Source organism: Heterodontus francisci, chromosome 47, assembly GCF_036365525.1.
Source record: "Heterodontus francisci isolate sHetFra1 chromosome 47, sHetFra1.hap1, whole genome shotgun sequence".
NCBI lineage: Eukaryota > Metazoa > Chordata > Chondrichthyes > Heterodontiformes > Heterodontidae > Heterodontus > Heterodontus francisci.
The window spans coordinates 4863977-4881359 of record NC_090417.1 but is presented as its reverse complement, the minus strand read 5'-3'; the positions used below and the strand labels follow the sequence as shown (position 1 = coordinate 4881359).

General features: G+C 41.0%; 1 protein-coding gene and 1 long non-coding RNA gene across 2 annotated transcripts in view; one reads left to right on the top strand and one right to left on the bottom strand.

The window, feature by feature from the left end:
* Positions 1-17383, bottom strand: part of LOC137357148 (AP-3 complex subunit mu-2) — a 31490-nt gene that overhangs the window by 2702 nt on the left and 11405 nt on the right. Inside the window, exons 2-7 of the mRNA XM_068023244.1 lie at positions 9848-10019; positions 8620-8757; positions 7135-7220; positions 5737-5870; positions 3082-3289; positions 166-310 (exon numbers count right to left, since the gene is read on the bottom strand). Of these exons, the coding sequence (XP_067879345.1) occupies positions 166-310; positions 3082-3289; positions 5737-5870; positions 7135-7220; positions 8620-8757; positions 9848-10019 (883 nt within the window). The remainder of the gene's footprint in view (positions 1-165; positions 311-3081; positions 3290-5736; positions 5871-7134; positions 7221-8619; positions 8758-9847; positions 10020-17383) is intronic.
* Positions 3901-17383, top strand: part of LOC137357149 (uncharacterized) — a 74440-nt gene continuing 60957 nt past the window's right edge. Inside the window, exon 1 of the long non-coding RNA XR_010971147.1 lies at positions 3901-4048. This is a non-coding gene — a long non-coding RNA (uncharacterized lncRNA). The remainder of the gene's footprint in view (positions 4049-17383) is intronic.

Here is a 17383-nt window from a genome sequence, read left to right as displayed (position 1 = left end):
CCACTAAGAAATGTCAACCTCAGTATAACATAGTACATAGTACTGAAATTGAACTTTGTGAACGACTGTATGCAACCTGATATTTTCCCTTTCCTCCCCGTCTAAAAGCAAACTACCCAACTCAACGCGTTAAAGACCAAGATAAATGTTTCTTGAACTTCTTACCTGAAATTGCCAGTTGTTGGATTTTGAACTGGATGTTAATATTGGGGTTCTCATCAGGCTTGGGCGTCCCTGCCTGCAGGCTCATGGAGCCCTTCAGGCTTGGCAGCTTCTGTGGGTTGATCTTCCCAATATCCCATGACAGCATCTGCATTAAGAAATTTATCGCAAATGATGTGCACCATAGTTAAAAAAAACTCAAATCAATAACGAAGAACATATTCAATGCCACGAAGAAAAATTTCTGCTTGAAATTAGAAAACAGAAGCAAAAAATACAATGTTTCCAAATTTCCATGAAAAGCCTTACACCATAATAAACATGCCCAAAAGAAAATTGAATGGCCACACATTGGATGGAAGAATGAGGAAAGGCAATATGAACTAAATGATATAATTTTAAAAGGGGGTGCAGGAACAGAGAGACCTGAGGGTGTACACAAATCTTGATGGTGGCAGAATAGGTTGAGATAAATAAAGGCAGAGAGTACCAAAGGAAGGAAATTATGCTAAAGCTTTATAAAGCACTGCTTGGACCTCAGCTGGAGTATTTTGTTCCATTCTGGGCACCACACGTGAGGAAAAATGTCAAGGTCCTTGAGAGGGTCAGAAGAGATTTACTAAAATGGTACCAGGAATATGAGATGTCAGTTATACGTAGAGACTGTAGAAGCTGGGGTTGTTCGCCAAAGAGCAGAGAGTTAAGAGATTTGACAGAGAAGTTCAAAATCATGAATGGTTTTGATAATGTAAATGAGGAGAAACTGTTTCCAATGGCAGAAGGGTTGCGGGGGTCAATAACCAGAGGAGACAGATTTAAGGTGAATGGGGAAGAACCCAAAGATGACATGAGCAAAAGTGTTTTTACACAACAAGTTGTTGTGATCTGGAATGTACCGCCTGGAAAGGTGGTGAAAGTAGATTCAATAGTAATATTCAAAAGCAAATTGGATAAATACTTGAAGGGAAAAAAATTACAGGGCTATGGAGGAAGAGTGGGATGAATTGGATAACTCGACCAAAGAGAAGGCACAGTCATGATCAGCCAAATGGCTTCGTTCTGTGTTGTATCATTCTGTGATTCATTCCAAATACTACAAATGATTGATTTTCCACACTGTCAAAGTTTCAACTTAGAAACATATTTTGCATATCAATTCTCATGGTGTTTTATACAGATACAGGAGTAGGTAATTTGCTCCATTCAGCCTGCTCCTTAACTGAAATAGTTTGCTGGCTCCAAAAAGCCGATTAATTTATCCACAACCATCACTTATTTGTTCTTGAAATGCCTTAACTTCCTCCTTCCCTTGGATAACTTGCTTCATGGCACTGTTCGAAATCAAGCTCTTCTATTTCCACATCACAGGCAGATACAGAATCTTGTATCTGTTAAACATTATTACTCCTCAATACTTATACTAATTAACCCAAGCTGCTGAAAATCATTAAAAAAAAATTACCATTACTGTTGTCCTCACCAAAACTCCTTTGAGTGTGATGATCCTCCAAAATGAATCTATTGCAAAGCTCACTTCATCAAATTCTTAAAAACCAAACCGCTTTATGTTTATTCCTACTGTCTGCATGAATATTAGTGGAGGAACACAATGCCTTCAATCACATTACATATTCTTCTGGATCAAAGCACAGTGTTTATAAAAAAAATATGGGATAGATATTTAAATCCATTCGGGGTCCAGACTGGAGGTAGGCAGACATGCAATTTAGCACAACAGGCCTCAATGCTGGTTCGCCACCACAATCCCAACTCATTTTGACCGAGTGCCTGCAGGGAGGCCAATTATTGGTAATTATGGGGCCTATTAAGGCCCCGTTCCCACGCTGATTGGAGGTTCCAATTGGCAATGTGGGTAGCCCATGTCGGCCTGGAGCAGGTCCAAGCCAACGTGGTGGGCTCAGGGCGGGAAGTGGGGAGAACGATAGATTACACGACGGACCCCCTCCCCACCAACCCGGACCAAGAACGGCCGCCGGGCCATAACTATGGGGCTGGCCACCCTTGGAAGAATTGTCCCTTCAGGATCAAGCCCAGGCAGCTGTGGCTTTTTAAAAACACCAAAAAAGAAAACTTACTTGGCCTTCTCCCTGTCTCTTTCCATCTTCAGATTGGCAACTCTCAACTTGGCCAGTGGGGCTGCCCATCACTGAGTTCTGGAGGGCCTCCCATGGCCTCCAGTGCCATGACTGCTCCCTGGCTTTTAATTAGCTGATTTGAAAATCCCATCGGGCATCATTTAAGCATGCTGTGCAGGGTCAGGATCCAGAACTAGTCCCATTTCCGGTTCCAGACCCGATTGAAAATATAGCCCTATAGTTCCAACCTGCTTTTCAATGCTCATCACACTCTACAGTCAATTTTTACATATGTAGATGGGACATGTTCAAAATCTGTTAACTTCCATGCAGATTGAAAGAAGTGGGATTTTGAGTTTTCTGAGGATGATGAAGAATCTGCAAAAGACTGGTTAGGCCACATTTGGAGCAATGTGTGTAGTTGGACAGCGCATTATTGCAACTATAAAGAAAGGTTCAGTGTAGTTTTATTAGGGGATTAAAGGGATCCAATTATAATGAAAAACTTTACAAACTAAATGGTATTCAAGGGAGAAGAGAAGGACTGGGGGGTGGGAGGGGGCGGGGGCGCTTCAAATGGAAATGCTTCAAATTTTAAAAGTCTTTGAAAGGTTAAAAAAGGAAAGATAATTTCCAGCTAATCAGTAATGAAGGAGAAAAAATTGATGAATAGTGCTAAAGTTATAAAGGACAAGTTGGAAACAACATACATGTATGTGAGCTATTTTTTTGCTGAAGTTTATTCTTGAATCAGATTAGTTACACACTCATCAGTATGATATCAGCAATCAACACATTGCAGTGCCAATTCTCATGCAGTTACCTTGGTGACTGGGTCAAAGGTATAGCTCCCTTGTGTGGAGGTGAGATTCATGTTGAGGACCACCTTTGGCAGCTGGCTGATCACTACCATACCCTCCACCATCTTTCCCATTGTTTGTTTTGGGCCAATGGTGATTTCAAACCGCCCCATGGAGTTGCCATCCCGGAAGGCGATGTTGTGTTTTACATAGACAGGAATGGCAACCAAACTGGAAGGCACAATAAATACAGCCTTTTTGAGAAAAAAAAATTACACACAAGACTTTTCTACATATTCAGATTGTTTAGACATGATGGGAGAGGGGAGAATCCGAGACTACATTCGGTTTCTAAAAGATTTTATCTTTAGCCATTTTTTCCACTCAACATTTCCTGAAGGCATCTGCTGGGAGACAAATTGATAAATGCTTTGCCTGATGACCATTACTTCAGAGGAAGCATAAGAGCTTAAAGCCTACTGTTCAGGGAGGACAGGACCAAATTTGGCTGCGATGCTGTCCGTAGCCAGCAGGATATTTGACCAGAGGCACCATCGCAGCCAAGCCCAATTCTGTCATTACTGAAACAGAAACAGAAAATGCTGTAAACACTCAGGAGGCCAGGCAACATCTATGCAGATAGAAACAGAGTTAACGTTTCAGGTTGAGGGCCTTTCATCAGAACTGTTCTGAGAACATTAACTCTGTTTCTCTCTACAGATGCTGCCTGACTTGCTGAGTATTTTCAGCACTTTTTTCTTTTTATTTTAGATTTCCAACATCCACGCTTCTGCATCAGATGTTACTGTTTCATTTTTTGAAAAATTCACTTCACAGGAATGACTCAACAGGTCTTCATACATTGGGAAGATAGGAAATGTAGCATATTCAGATCCATAGACATGTGATGCAATCATCTTCAAGAGGCACATTCTGCATCAAAGGTTGTACAGACAGAAACATTTCCAGCTTTAACCACTCAGCTTCTAGGTAGGTGCCAATATTAACATTTCACTTTTATAGTCATTTAACATTAGAACATTGAGATGACCAACATTTTTCACCTTTGTTAGCAATGTTACAATTTGGATTTCCTTCTAATACTTCTACGTTCACAGGAATAGGGCTTTTTTTATGAGCAGACAGCGTCTTGAATGAATTGAAGGTTGAGTGGTATGAGGGGATAATGTGCCACAAAACTAATATTTACCATTTTTCTACTATATTGCACAATAGCAACTGTACAGGATGTTCACCATGCTCTAATGATTACTCTTAAAAATGATAAATACTATTACATTCAGGCTAAAACTAACAGTCCAACTTACAAGAAACAATGATAAAAGCAGATGAATAGTTGAGACAAACAATGTAATACTTCAGTTAACATATCCAGAACAGTAATGAAATGCTGAATTTTGCCAGCTCTTTCCGACTCCTCAGAGCTCCTCAACCATCTAAAGTGGCAATATAAAGCATAATTCAAAACTATCGCTCTATTGCAAGACTACATGAAGTTGAAACATGTTCACTGGAAGATCAAATGTCCTCTCCTAGTAATGATGCAATTAAGATATTTTTAACATTTAAGTAGATCAAAGAGCTAGTCCATTTCCTAAGTCAGCTGCTTGCAAGAATGATTCACTGAAGGAGGTTTGCATAAGGTCTGCTGTTTAACTATTTCAAGTGCACCCAGTCTTAACAATGTGCTTGTCCCATTTGTATCTATTAACTAATAACCTAGTAAGGCTGACCAATAAGATAGCAGCCTGATGCCGGATTCTTACTTCTTTTAAAATAACTAGAAGCAGTATCATCATGCATCAAATAGGGAACAATTATATTCATTTATGTATTACTGTGGATTTACAATGCTGGGTATTTTGGAAACAGCTTTGATTGAAATGGAAGCTGTTTTCACTTGCTGAATAAGCCCAGCAATCAGGCAGTTAATCACAATATCCTTTGGAGCTGAAGATATTCAAATTTGCGGCACATTGAAAGACAATGAATATTTTATTTGTAGATTTTAATCCAATATTAAAAAATAATTTATGTTGAGGTCAGATGACAAAAGCAAATGAACCAGCAACTGGCTAGGAAACCAGCTCACTAGACAACCTTTATGTAATGAGGCAAATGAATCTAAATAAAACTTTCTTCAACACATGATAGATTTTGACATACTCATACCCAGTCAAGGAGAAATGTATTTTTAGCTATGTTTATTTACCACTCTAAAAGAAGATAATGGAAAATTAACAAGTGGACTCAGTGGGTCAGATGGCCTATTCTCAATCCACACTTCAAGTTTTCAATCACATTGGTAATAATGATTCTTCACTTTAAATGACATCCAAATAACATTAAAAGATGTCTAAGTAACAGGACGAAAATTCTATTTATCGCAAAAATATGAATCCATTTGGCCTGAAATCTTCCAGTGACAATTAAATGAGAGAGTAGTATGATAGTTTACAATACAGCCACAGAATAGCCTTTCTGATATTATTGGATAAAGCTCTGGACATCCATTCAAACCACAGGTAAATTCCAGAACTCATTCTAGCCATTCACAACTAATATAGTGGTCTCCAAATACAAGAGGAGAGAAAGATCCAAAAAGGGAATAAAGTCTTCTCTTCTCTCCACATTTAGTCCAACCAAGTGTTACTTACTTCTGGGAACTGACATGATAGGACAGGAGACGAAAATTGCCATCAGGTGGTATAAAGGAAAGAATTCGTTCTGACTCCCAACGCTTGAAACGCACACAAGGATGGAAACTGACATCATCCAAGAGTCGAGGATTCTGCAATTGTTAAGAGAAAATATGTCAATGCGAATTCTATATTTATGAACAATACTACTTACACCAGAGTCAGCAGTCATTGTTAGAATTCATGATGCCTCATTTCTTTGCACTCTGAACTCTCCGAGAGTTTAATTTCCCTGTCCCTTTTTCTTAGTTTATAGACCAGATCTTGCCTGAAAGCAAAGCCAGGTCACTCATTTCCAGGATTATACCAATGGCACTTTATTTCCTGATGTTGCTAAGTATTTCAATAGGATGATACAAATCGAGCCCTTTCCTCTTGTATTCAACCTCCTCTTCCCATTGTCCACCCTGACGACCCAGTTATGATAGTGAACTTCAGACAAGAGAAACTGTGCCTGTTAATTGGCACACCACTAGTCTCATGTCACCAGGTCAAAAATGGGCAAGGCAACTTCTTGCTGATTACCATCTACCACCCTCCCTCAGCTGATGAATCAGTAATTTCTCCACGTTGAACACCACAGAATGGGGCAAGGCTGCAGAATGTTGACCACCACTTGTGGAGATGAAGTCCTGTTGTCACACCAAGAACACGCTCCATTGTGTTGTGTGGCACTCCCACCGTACTAAATGGGATAGTTTCGGAAAGATTTAGCAGCTCAAAAACTAGGCATCCATGAGGCACTGGGGACCATTAGCAGCAGCAGAATTGTATTCCACCAAAATTTGTAACATCACCCGGTGTATCCTTCACTCTCGCATTATCATCAAGCCAGGGGACCAATGCTGGTTCAATGAGCAATGCAGAAAGAAGAGTATGCCCGGCACAATACCAGGCCTGAAAATGAGGTACCAACCTGGTGAAACTAGAACACCAGCTCCCTGCATGCCAAACAAAGAAAGCAGCATGCTATAAACAGAGCTAAGCGATCCCACAACCAATGGATCAGATCAAAGCTCTGCATTCCTGTCACATCCAGTCATGAATGGTGGTGGGCAACTAAAAAAGAAACTAATGGGAGGAAAAGGCTCCATGAAGATTGCATCCTCAATGATGCTGAAGCCCAGCATGTGAAGCTACAAACAAGGTCAAAACAATCTTCGCAACCATTTTCAATCAGAAATGCTGAGAGGATGATCCATCCCGGCCTCCTCCTGAGGTCCCCATCATCACAGATGCGAGCTTTCAGCCAATTCGATTCACTCCACATGATACAAAAAACAGCTGGGTGTAATCATATCAAGCATTTCCTCAGTCATATTTGAAATTGCTCAAGCATTGTGCAAGAAATCTTACCATGAATGAGAGGGTGAGATCTGGCATTCCAGTCAACTTCACACAGGCATCTATAACACCCTGTATTTCAGCAAATACTGTTGAACCTGCAGCAGGAGTGGCATCAACATTAATACAGACCATTCCAATTTAGGGCAACGTGATAAGAGCGGCATGTATTAATAATTACCCATTTGCTTCTGAATGAAATTAATTCAGATAAGCCCAAAAGAAGCTTAAGCCATCAGATTGTTACCGATTTTAAAAAAGAGATTTCTGATTTTCCTAAGCCACTCCTGACATTTTGGAGCATGTAGGTACTCAAGCCCAAAACAATACCCTACATAAACAGTTTCCCTCATAAGCCATGCAGTTCTGAGGAGGTATGGGGGAAAAGGAGTAAGTGCGTCAGGAATTTACTGAGAGGGAGTTTTATCATGAGTACTAGTCCACAGCTCATTGCAGATGGTCAGACAGTAGCACTAATAATTCTCAGAATGCCCTGCCTGAAAGGGTGATGAACGCAAATTCAATAGTAACTTTCAAAAGGCAGTATACTTGAAAAGGGAATATTTTCAGGGCTGTGGGGAAAGAGCACCAGAGTGGATAGCTCTTTCAAAATTCCAGCACAAATGACAGGCTGCTTGATACAGCACAGGAGATCATTCTATAATTCTATGATTGTAGTAAGAACTCAATGGGAACAAAATGAAGACTTATTATGTTTATATACTTCATAACACCAATATTATCTATTGATCAAACATAAGTGGCAGGTCAGCTGACTGGATCAAAGGTCCAAAGTCAATCTCATGTCTGCAGCAGAGTAACTTAATTCAGCTGTGACATCTTCAATGCAATAATTGGCCTCAGTGACTCCCTCGGAAAGAGATGAGATCACATACTAACAGCTTCTGTCCGGTTCAGCATAGCACTCATCTAGTCAACATTAGCATCCAGTTGAAGAGGTTAATAATGTTAATCAACTAATGTGGGAAAAGAGGTTATAGATAAACAGTCAACACAAGGAATACCAAAAAAGGATTACCAGATGTTAAACAACCATTTTTGAAGTACAGTTACATGCAGAATCATGGACAGCTTGCAATAAGCAACAAGAGTATAATTTAATCAAGGTGAGCCAAAGCTCAAGCAGTTTAGGGACATTACATGAACATTAAGATTGAATTACAGCTCAGTTACCTACTTCTTTGGGGCAAATCACTATCCAAGCTCTCAGCTGAATAAGGTGAACACTGATACCAAAGGAGATGAGAAAGAGGTAGTCTCAGTTTGTCTTTGTGCACCTGCATTTGGATGGAGCATTCCAAATTTGATGTTCATGCTAAGCTTGCAAGCATCTCAGAATATAATATCCGGGTTGTAAAATTACTCCATATAATCAATGCCAAGATGTGAAACTATGCCATGTTTCCCTCGCAACAAAATATGTTGCATCCCCAGTGACTAAGAATGTTTATCAACATTCAGCAATACCATCTGTACCTGATTTGTCAATGATGGCATCAATCTCTTCCACCACATCAAAGTAGGCTTCATTGTTGGCATACCTCACTCCAGTACGCCGCCAGGGCACCACAGAGAGCTGCCCTGTGGGGAGATGGTCCCCAACATTGGTGCTACCTACAAACAAAACAATCATGAGGAATGCAAGCATTAAAGTACAAAGACACCTGTGCATCTGGGATCCCAGGAAATTATTTATTAATAACAAAATTTAGGTCATTTTATTAAGTTTGAGCAGTAGCTTTTCACTTTTTGTTTTAATTAAGCATTTTTGAATTAAATTTTGTAATTCAAAAAGCATCTCAGCAAAAGAAAAGCCACAGGGAAAACTAAATTCATAAAGGGCTTAGCAAAACTGGAATTCAATGTACTTTGAAGTATGTTCATGTGATCAAATACTGCCAGCTGGGAAAATGTTTCTTGGGAGTCCTTTGAAAATAAACCACGAGTGAACCCCTCCAAAAATACATCTTCCTCTGAATGCCACTGGATTGGACTTTTTTTTAAACTTGCAAGCAATTAATGTACAGCAAACAAAATGCAACAAAAGCATTAAACTGCAGCTCAGCAGTACAACTGCAATATAGGCAGTGCCACATAAGGTATTTACTTTACAGAGTATCTTGAATCAGCATTTAGAAGCAAAACACTGTCCCTATTGACAATATAAAACATTAGAAGTAGCCATGTTTAAATTTGTTTGGCAGACTGAGTAGTTCAGTTTAATCATCTATACCTCATTTTGACGGTTTGCATGAGGTGTCAAAAATAAGCCATGACGTGTGCTTGCTTGACTGTTATGGTACATAAAAAGGGAGGGCTTTTCACAGCACTGATATTGAGGCAATATAGCATAAATGCATCTCGATGTTGCTCTTTAACATCCATGTTACATCTGATGCCTTGCTGTCACTGACTAACATTCGGCAGAAGAGGGAGACAAGGCTGCAAATTTGTGAATATAGTTTTCTGTTTTTTCTCTTGCTGAGATACCTTTTGAATTACGAAATTTAATTCAAAAGAGGGAGACAAGGCTGCAAATTTGTCACCCTCGAAGGACACTATCCACCTTCCAGGTGCAGAAATTGGATGGCTGATTTCTAACTCATAACGTAGAATATGCATAGAGTACATGAATATATTAGAAAACATGACAAGTTCCTGTGTTACTTTTGCAGCTGCTCCTGCCACATTGCACAATACATACCAGTGATGGTGTTCACAACAGTACGGAGAATGGTGGGAGGTCTGATCAGCTCCTTTAAAATATTAGACTCAGTTGCCAATGGGAAGCCATTGTCCAACATCTCTTCCAGCACCTCATATACTACCACAACATTGTCTTTGATTGCCACCTCTGAACAGCTTCCAAAATAGTCCTGGAGAGAAAGGAGAATGACAAGCATCACCATTCATCTGCAATATAAAAGGTCAATGAAATTTACGAAAATAAACATGAAACAAATCAAATCACAATGCACTGTATTTAAATACAGTTGTAAAATTAAACAGGAGATATTAAGGCCTCTTGAACTGAATGGGATGACATTGCCTTTAGTTTCCCATTACTCATGTTGCTGAAATAGAAGGACTAGTAAAGTGATGGTGACCGCCTAAATGACCACTGAATCTAATATTTTAAATGAACAGATTATATCCCCTTGGATCCTCAGGATTGTTGTGCATTGTGAAATCTTGTTCTCTTATTGCTGGACATGAAAGCTCAAGATGTGTACTGTACTTGCTGTGCTTCACTTGCGCCAATGCGGCAGTCACTGGAGTTCTGGGAGTTTGCGTAAAAACCGCATGAACCTCAAGAGGCTCATTAAGATCCCAGATTTCATTTATATTATGTGGCTTCCCCTATGAAGAAAGCACAACTATTCCACTTGTTCAGCTCTTGTCTGGAGCTGAGGGGGTGGCAATGGAAAGGGTGAATTTTGCACCCTTGATTACATAGCATCTTTTTTCAGAAGTTAATAACCCTATGCAGTACTGGGATACAAGTTCCCAGTGTCGAGAATAAAAGAACAGGAGAAATTTTCTGACAGCCAGAAAATCTTCACTGGCTGCTTGTGTCCAACATTCTAGCTCTCATTTGGTACTTAGGTGTGTGTGGTACACATCAGGGGTGTCATTAAAATAACCCGGCCTCAAATTATGACCTCAACTCATCATTGTACCAGTTCATTGGTCCCTGAAAGCACAGTACCAGGATCATATTTTCAGTTCCAAGGCATTTTTAAGGTATTGATCTTGCACACTGTCGCTTCACCTCTGGGAATTGGGTTCAACTACACCCAAATTGACAGGGTCAACATCTCTGATCTTTGAATATGTCGCATGACACAAATGGGGCTAGCCCAATTTTTAGCAGCACAAGCTGACAGTTCTGTAGTTTGCCACCGAATGGCAGTCTCAAACATGTCACATGACAGTGTGGGATGTAAAAAAATTGAACTGTGCTCCCCGAGATTTTGATTTCAAGCACCATGTTGGAGTCAAGCAATAGATCCTTCCCTTGTGTGTTAGCTGGCCGCAGAGTGCTTGGTAGTTCACAATGGGTACAAATAGTTGTGGCATAGAGGCAAACAAAATTACAACATCACACTCTGGGCATCCTTATCCTCGATGAGCACAAAAATTAATCAAAACTCTTAAAAAGGTAGATTATGTGCCTCATCATATTGGGGTATCAACACTGCTAACTACAGAGCAGCTGAACTGGAAGATCTTATGTCCACAATTACAGATAAGCAATTGGTGAGGACCAAACAAAAGCAAGGAGAGTTTCAACTGGGAACTGAAATGACACAAAATAGGTCAACATTCAACTATTGCACATATATGTCAAGGAACCCATTTACAATGGGTTACTATTACTACTACAAAAAAATTATGCTTTAAAGACTAAATCAATTGGCTTCAAGAGAACACCAATTCCACAGAAAATTCATTCAATCCTCCTGTTTCTCAAGGAACAGCTGTTGCAACAGTCTCCTGTAGATTATGTTACGACATATCAAGAGCACAATTAGCTCATGATATGAATATTTAAATAACCAGGATCATATTCACCTTCAAGGTTGTGTTTTATTTCCCGACTGGAGTAAATTCAGGATAATGCAAGCTGAGAGAAAAGCTAACCTTTACAACGGAAGAAACAATTTGCAGGGCTACGAGGAATGGCTGTGAAAGTGGGACCAGCTGTGTATTTTGGACTGGGAGAAAGGTATACAGTGGGGTTTCCCAGGGATTTGTACTCGGAGCACGTCTATTCTTGGGTGTACAGGGCACAATTTCAAAATTTGCAAATAACAAGGATAGTGATCGACTTCAAGAGGACGTAGACAGGCTGGTGGAATGACATACAGGTGGCAATTGAAATTTAATACACAGAAGCATGAAGCAATAAATTTTGGTAGGAAGAATGAGGAGAGACAATGTAAAATAAGAGGTGCAATTTTAAAGGGGGTGCAGAATCAGAGAGACCTGGGGTATATGCGCACAAATCATTGAAGGTGACAGGGAAGGTTGAGAAAGTGGTTAAAAAGGCATAAGGGATTCGATGCTTTATAAATAGAGGCATAGAGTACAAAAGTAACCTTTATAAAACACTGGTTTGACTTCAACTGGAGTACTGTGTACAATTCTGGGCACCACTCTTTAGGAAGGATGTGAAGGCTCTGGAGAAAGAGTGCCAAAAAGATTTGCGAGAATAGTTCCAAGGATGAAGAACTTCAGTTACGTAGATAGATTGGTGAAACGGGGGCTGTTCTCCTTTGAGAAGTTTGAGAGGAGATTTGATAGAGGTGTTCAAAATCATGAGGGGTCCAGAGAGAGTTGATATTGGTGGAAGTCGAGCGTCAGAGGAAACAGATATAAGGTGATTGGCAAAAGAACCAAAGGCAAGATGAGGGAAGACCTATTTTACGCAATGAGCACTTGGGATCTGGAATGCACCGTGTGCGCGCATGTGTGTGGTGGAGACAGATTCAATTGTGGATTTCAAGAGAATTGTTTAGACACCTGGAGAGAGACAATTTTCAGGGCTATGGGGAAAGGGTGGGGAGTCGGATGAGCTGTGTTGCTCTTGCAGAGAGCCAGCACAGACACAATGGGCCAAATGGTCTCCTTCTGTACGATAGCCATTCTATGATTTTATCTCACCAACCATAAATCTGTTCATTCTATAAGGTCAGAGATTTGAGCCTTTGTCTGTCTGCATTCACTATCAACTGGAATAGCAATAGGTGGGCTAAATAGGTTTCTGTAATCTTGGGGCAGGAGTGGGGCAACAATCTAATGACATTCTCCTCCCCAATGAAAAAAGACGAGTCAAGATTGGGCTTGGCTGCAATGATTTCAATCGTCAAATAGACTCGGTGTATGGACTTGCACATAAAGAATAGTCACTTCAACGAGACCTCAAGGTCTACTAGGACCCGTAAAATTATATCCTGCTGGAATCAGAACTGAACAAACCACAGACACAAAATAATCGATTGCATAACCAACCAAATCAGGGAGGGGGAAGTTACCTGGACACTTTGTTCCAGGAGGCAGTCACCAGTCCATAGGATACGGTCTTCTGATTTGGTCAGTGGTCAGGTACAGGAGGATGTGACTGCGAGGAAGGCAGGTAAGGGGATCGAGAAGGCAGAAGTGGAACAGACATAGCCCTTGCAATTGTCCAGCAGGTTTGAGGTTCTTTCAGCTTGTATGGATGAGAGCGAGGGCTGCAGGATGGATGAGCAAACTGACCATGGCACCGTGGTACAGGAAGCCATTCAAGCAGTGGGAATAAATAGGAATGCAGTAATATTAGGGGACAGTAAAGTCAGGGGGTTAGACACCATTCTCTGCAGCCAATAACAAGAGTCTAGAAGGCTGTGTTCCCTGCCTTGGGCCAGGGTTCAGGACATCTGCTCGGGGCTGGAGAGGAACTTGCAGTGGGAGGGGGAGGATCCAGTTGTCGTGGTCCACGTGGCTATCAATAACATAACTAGGACTAGGAAAGAGGTTCTGCATAGTGTTATGCCCAAGGCGGGAGGAGTGCACTTTAATTCAGTGCCACTTCTCCACAGGTCAAAACACATAAATAAATTTCTCCACTTCCCGAAACAGCCAATTAGAAACTCTATTTGTTCCAAGAATAAATCTCACCAACCAGGTTTCTTCAATAAATAACAAAGTTATCCGTTTATTATAAAACGAAGACTTAACCTATAATGAAGTAAATATATATGCGAATTGAAATATTAAAACTCCATATTATTACCCTAGCCCTCATGCACATACATCCAAAAACTGGTTAACCGGAAAAAAGGAATTTTTGTTTACATCTGTTTCAAAGGAATAAATGCAATAAACAAAAAAACTTATACTGAAGTGAGAGTTGGAAGTCCTTTGGTTTGGCGAGGTGTCTCAAAGTTGAATAGTTGGATGCCACTCGGCGAGGTTGATAAACAGTCTGTTTCGGGTAGGTGTTCGAAGAAAGTCAACTGCAGAAGCTTAACACAGGTCTTCCATCAGGTGTGCAGCAACAGGTGTCAATTCTTACAAATTCGGTTCAAAAGTCCTTTTAAAGATGCAAAGTTTCTGCAAACATTCAGGATTTCTCGAAACACAGGAGGCAACAGTACAGCTTGATGCAGGGATTCTTCAGACACAGGAGGAAATAGGAATCTGCCACATTTGAAATACAGGGTTTCTTGTCAAGAGACGCAGGATTCCTTTTCAAGAGAGAAAGATTTTATTTTTATTTATTTATTTATTGAGAGATACAGCACTGAAACAGGCCCTTCAGCCCACCGAGTCTGTGCCGACCAACAACCACCCATTTATACTAACCCTACAGTAATCCCATATTCCCTACCACCTACCTACACTCGGGACAATTTACAATGGCCAATTCACCTGTCACTGGAAGTCTTTGGATGTGGGAGGAAACCGGAGCACCCGGCGAAAACCCAGACAGACACAGGGAGAAATTGCAAACTCCGCACAGGCAGTACCCAGAATCGAACCCGGGTCCCTGGAGCTGTGAGGCTGCGGTGCTAACCATTGTGCCACCTGCAGAAACAACAATTGGCTCTTTCAACAGTTCAAATTGAAACTAAATTTTTCCAGGAGCAAGTTACATGGCCACCATAAATCACTGTCATTTGCTTGTAAAAATCTGTCCCTTTAGGTCAGAAAATGCATGGCTCAAGATTGGTGTGGGAGAAATGGGTTTCAATTCAAGGAGCATTGGCACCAGTACTGGGTAAAGTGGTAGCTGTACCGTTGGGACGGACTACACCTGAACCGTGCTGGGACCAGTGTTCTGGCGAGTCATATAACTAGGGTAGTAGAGAGGGCTTTAAACTAAATAGTGGGGGCGAGGGATCAAGTGAGGGAAAATGTGATAATTTAAAGAGAGAGAAGGCAAGACAGCAGGATAGCAATAAGGATAATGATAATCAGGGTGTGTCAGGAAGGGACAGAGTGTACAAACTCAAGAGTGAGCCAGCAGATAAGACTAGAGGGTGTGAACAAAGAGCGGGGGAGGGTTCGGGAGAGGCGAGATTTAGAAATCCAAATATAAAGTCCAAGGTATCGGAACAGTACAGCATTGTGGGTAAAGACAAGCAGAATGGGACATGAGAGAGTTTAACAAAAATTGGACATCAGCAATTAAGGTCATTGAAGGGAATAGAAGCAAAAAATGAAATTAAAGGTTCGAGATCTGAATGTGCGAAGCATCTGCAGTAAGATAGATGAACTGGTGGCACAATTAGAGTTACATGATTTAGATCTAATCAGCATCACAGAGATATGGTTACATGGTGATCAAGTCTGGGAAATAAATATTCCAGTATACACAATACTTCAGAAAGACAGACAGAATAACAGAGGGGTAGCACTGGTGGTAAATGATGAAATAAGGGCATTAGTGAGAAAGGATCTGGCTGCAGAAGATCATTAAGTAGAATCAGTATGGGTGAAAATAAAGAATAGCAACAATCAGAAAATACTGGTGGGAGTAGTTTATGGGCCCACTAACAGTCGTTCTACCGATGGACAGAGCATTAAACAAGGAATTATTGGAGCTTGTAACAAAGGCAATGTAATAATTGTCGGAGATTTTAATCTTCATATAGACTGGGACAATGAAATTGGCAGGAGTGATCTAGAAGAGGAGTTTTAGAATGTTTTCAGGACAGTTTCTTGGAGCAATACACTGTGGAGCCAACTAGGAATGATGCTATCTTAGATCTAGTGTTGAGGAATGAAGCAGGGTTAATAAGCAATGTCATAGTAAAAGATCCACTGGGAATCAGTGATCATAATACCACTGAATTGCATGTTAAGTTTGAAAGTGACATGCTCCAATCATAAACAAGAACCTTAAACTTAAATAAAGCCAAATATGTCGGCATGAGGGGAGGGGGTGTAACATTATTAGTTAAGGAATAAATAACAGCTTTGAGGAGGGATGATATGCTAAATGAATCATCACATGAGGCCATATGGGTGGAGCTCAGAAATAAAAAAGGGGCAGCCACACTACTAGGAGTGTACTATAGACCCCCAAATAGTGAGAGGGAAGTGGAAGAACAAATATGGAAGCAAATTTATGAGTGCAAAAACTATAGGGCAATAATAGTTGGGGATTTCAACAACCCTTTTCAGAGTAAAAGGGTAGCTAGGGAGAGAGTAGGTCCCCTTAAGGATCAGTATAGTAATCTATGTGTGGAGCCACGGGAAATGGGTGAGGTCTTAAATGAATACTTCTTGTCTGTATTTACCGTGGAGAAAGTCATGGAAGCTAGTGAGCTCAAGGGAGGGAACAGCGATATCCTGGCGCATATCAACATTACAAAGGAGGTGGTTTTGGAGGTTCTGAAGTGCATTAAGGTGGATAAATCCCCAGGGCCTGACCAGGTGCATCCTGGGATGCTATGGGAAGCAAGGGAGGAAATTGCTGGGGCCCTGGCAGAGATTTATGTATCATCATTAGCCCCGGGTGAGGTACCGGAAGACTGGAGGATAGCTAATGTTGTGCCTTTATTTAAGAAGGGCAGCAAGCATAAGCCAGGGAACTACAGGCCGGTGAGCCTTACGTCAGTGGTGGGAAAGTTATTGGAAGGGATTCTGAGAGACAGGATTTATATGCATCTGGAAAGGCAAGGTCTGATTAGGGATAGTCAGCAAGGCTTTGTGCGTGGGAAATTATGTCTCACGAATTTGATTTGAGTTTTTCGAGGTGACCAAGAGGATTGACGAGGGCAGGGCGATGGACGTTGTCTGCATGGACTTTAACAAGGCCTTTGACAAGGTCCCGCATGGTAGGCTGGTCCGGAAGGGTCCAGGGTGAGCTAGCCAATTGGATACAAAATTGGCTTGGTGATTGGAGCAGAGGGTGGTAGTGCAGGGCTGTTTTTCAGATTGGAGGCCGGTGACCAGTGATGTGCCGCAGGGATCGGTGCTGGGCCCTATGTTGTTTGTCATATATATTAATGACTTGGATGTGAATGTAAGGGGCATGATTAGTAAGTTTGCAGCTGACACCAAAATTAGTTGTCTAGTGGACAGTGAAGAAGGTTGTCTAAGATTACAACAGGATATAGATCAACTGGGAAAGTGGGCAAGGGATGGCAAATGGAATTTAATGCAGACAAGTGCGAAGTGATGCATTTTGGGAAGTTAAACCAGGGCAGGACATATACAGTGAATGGCAGGGCCCTGGGGAGTGTTG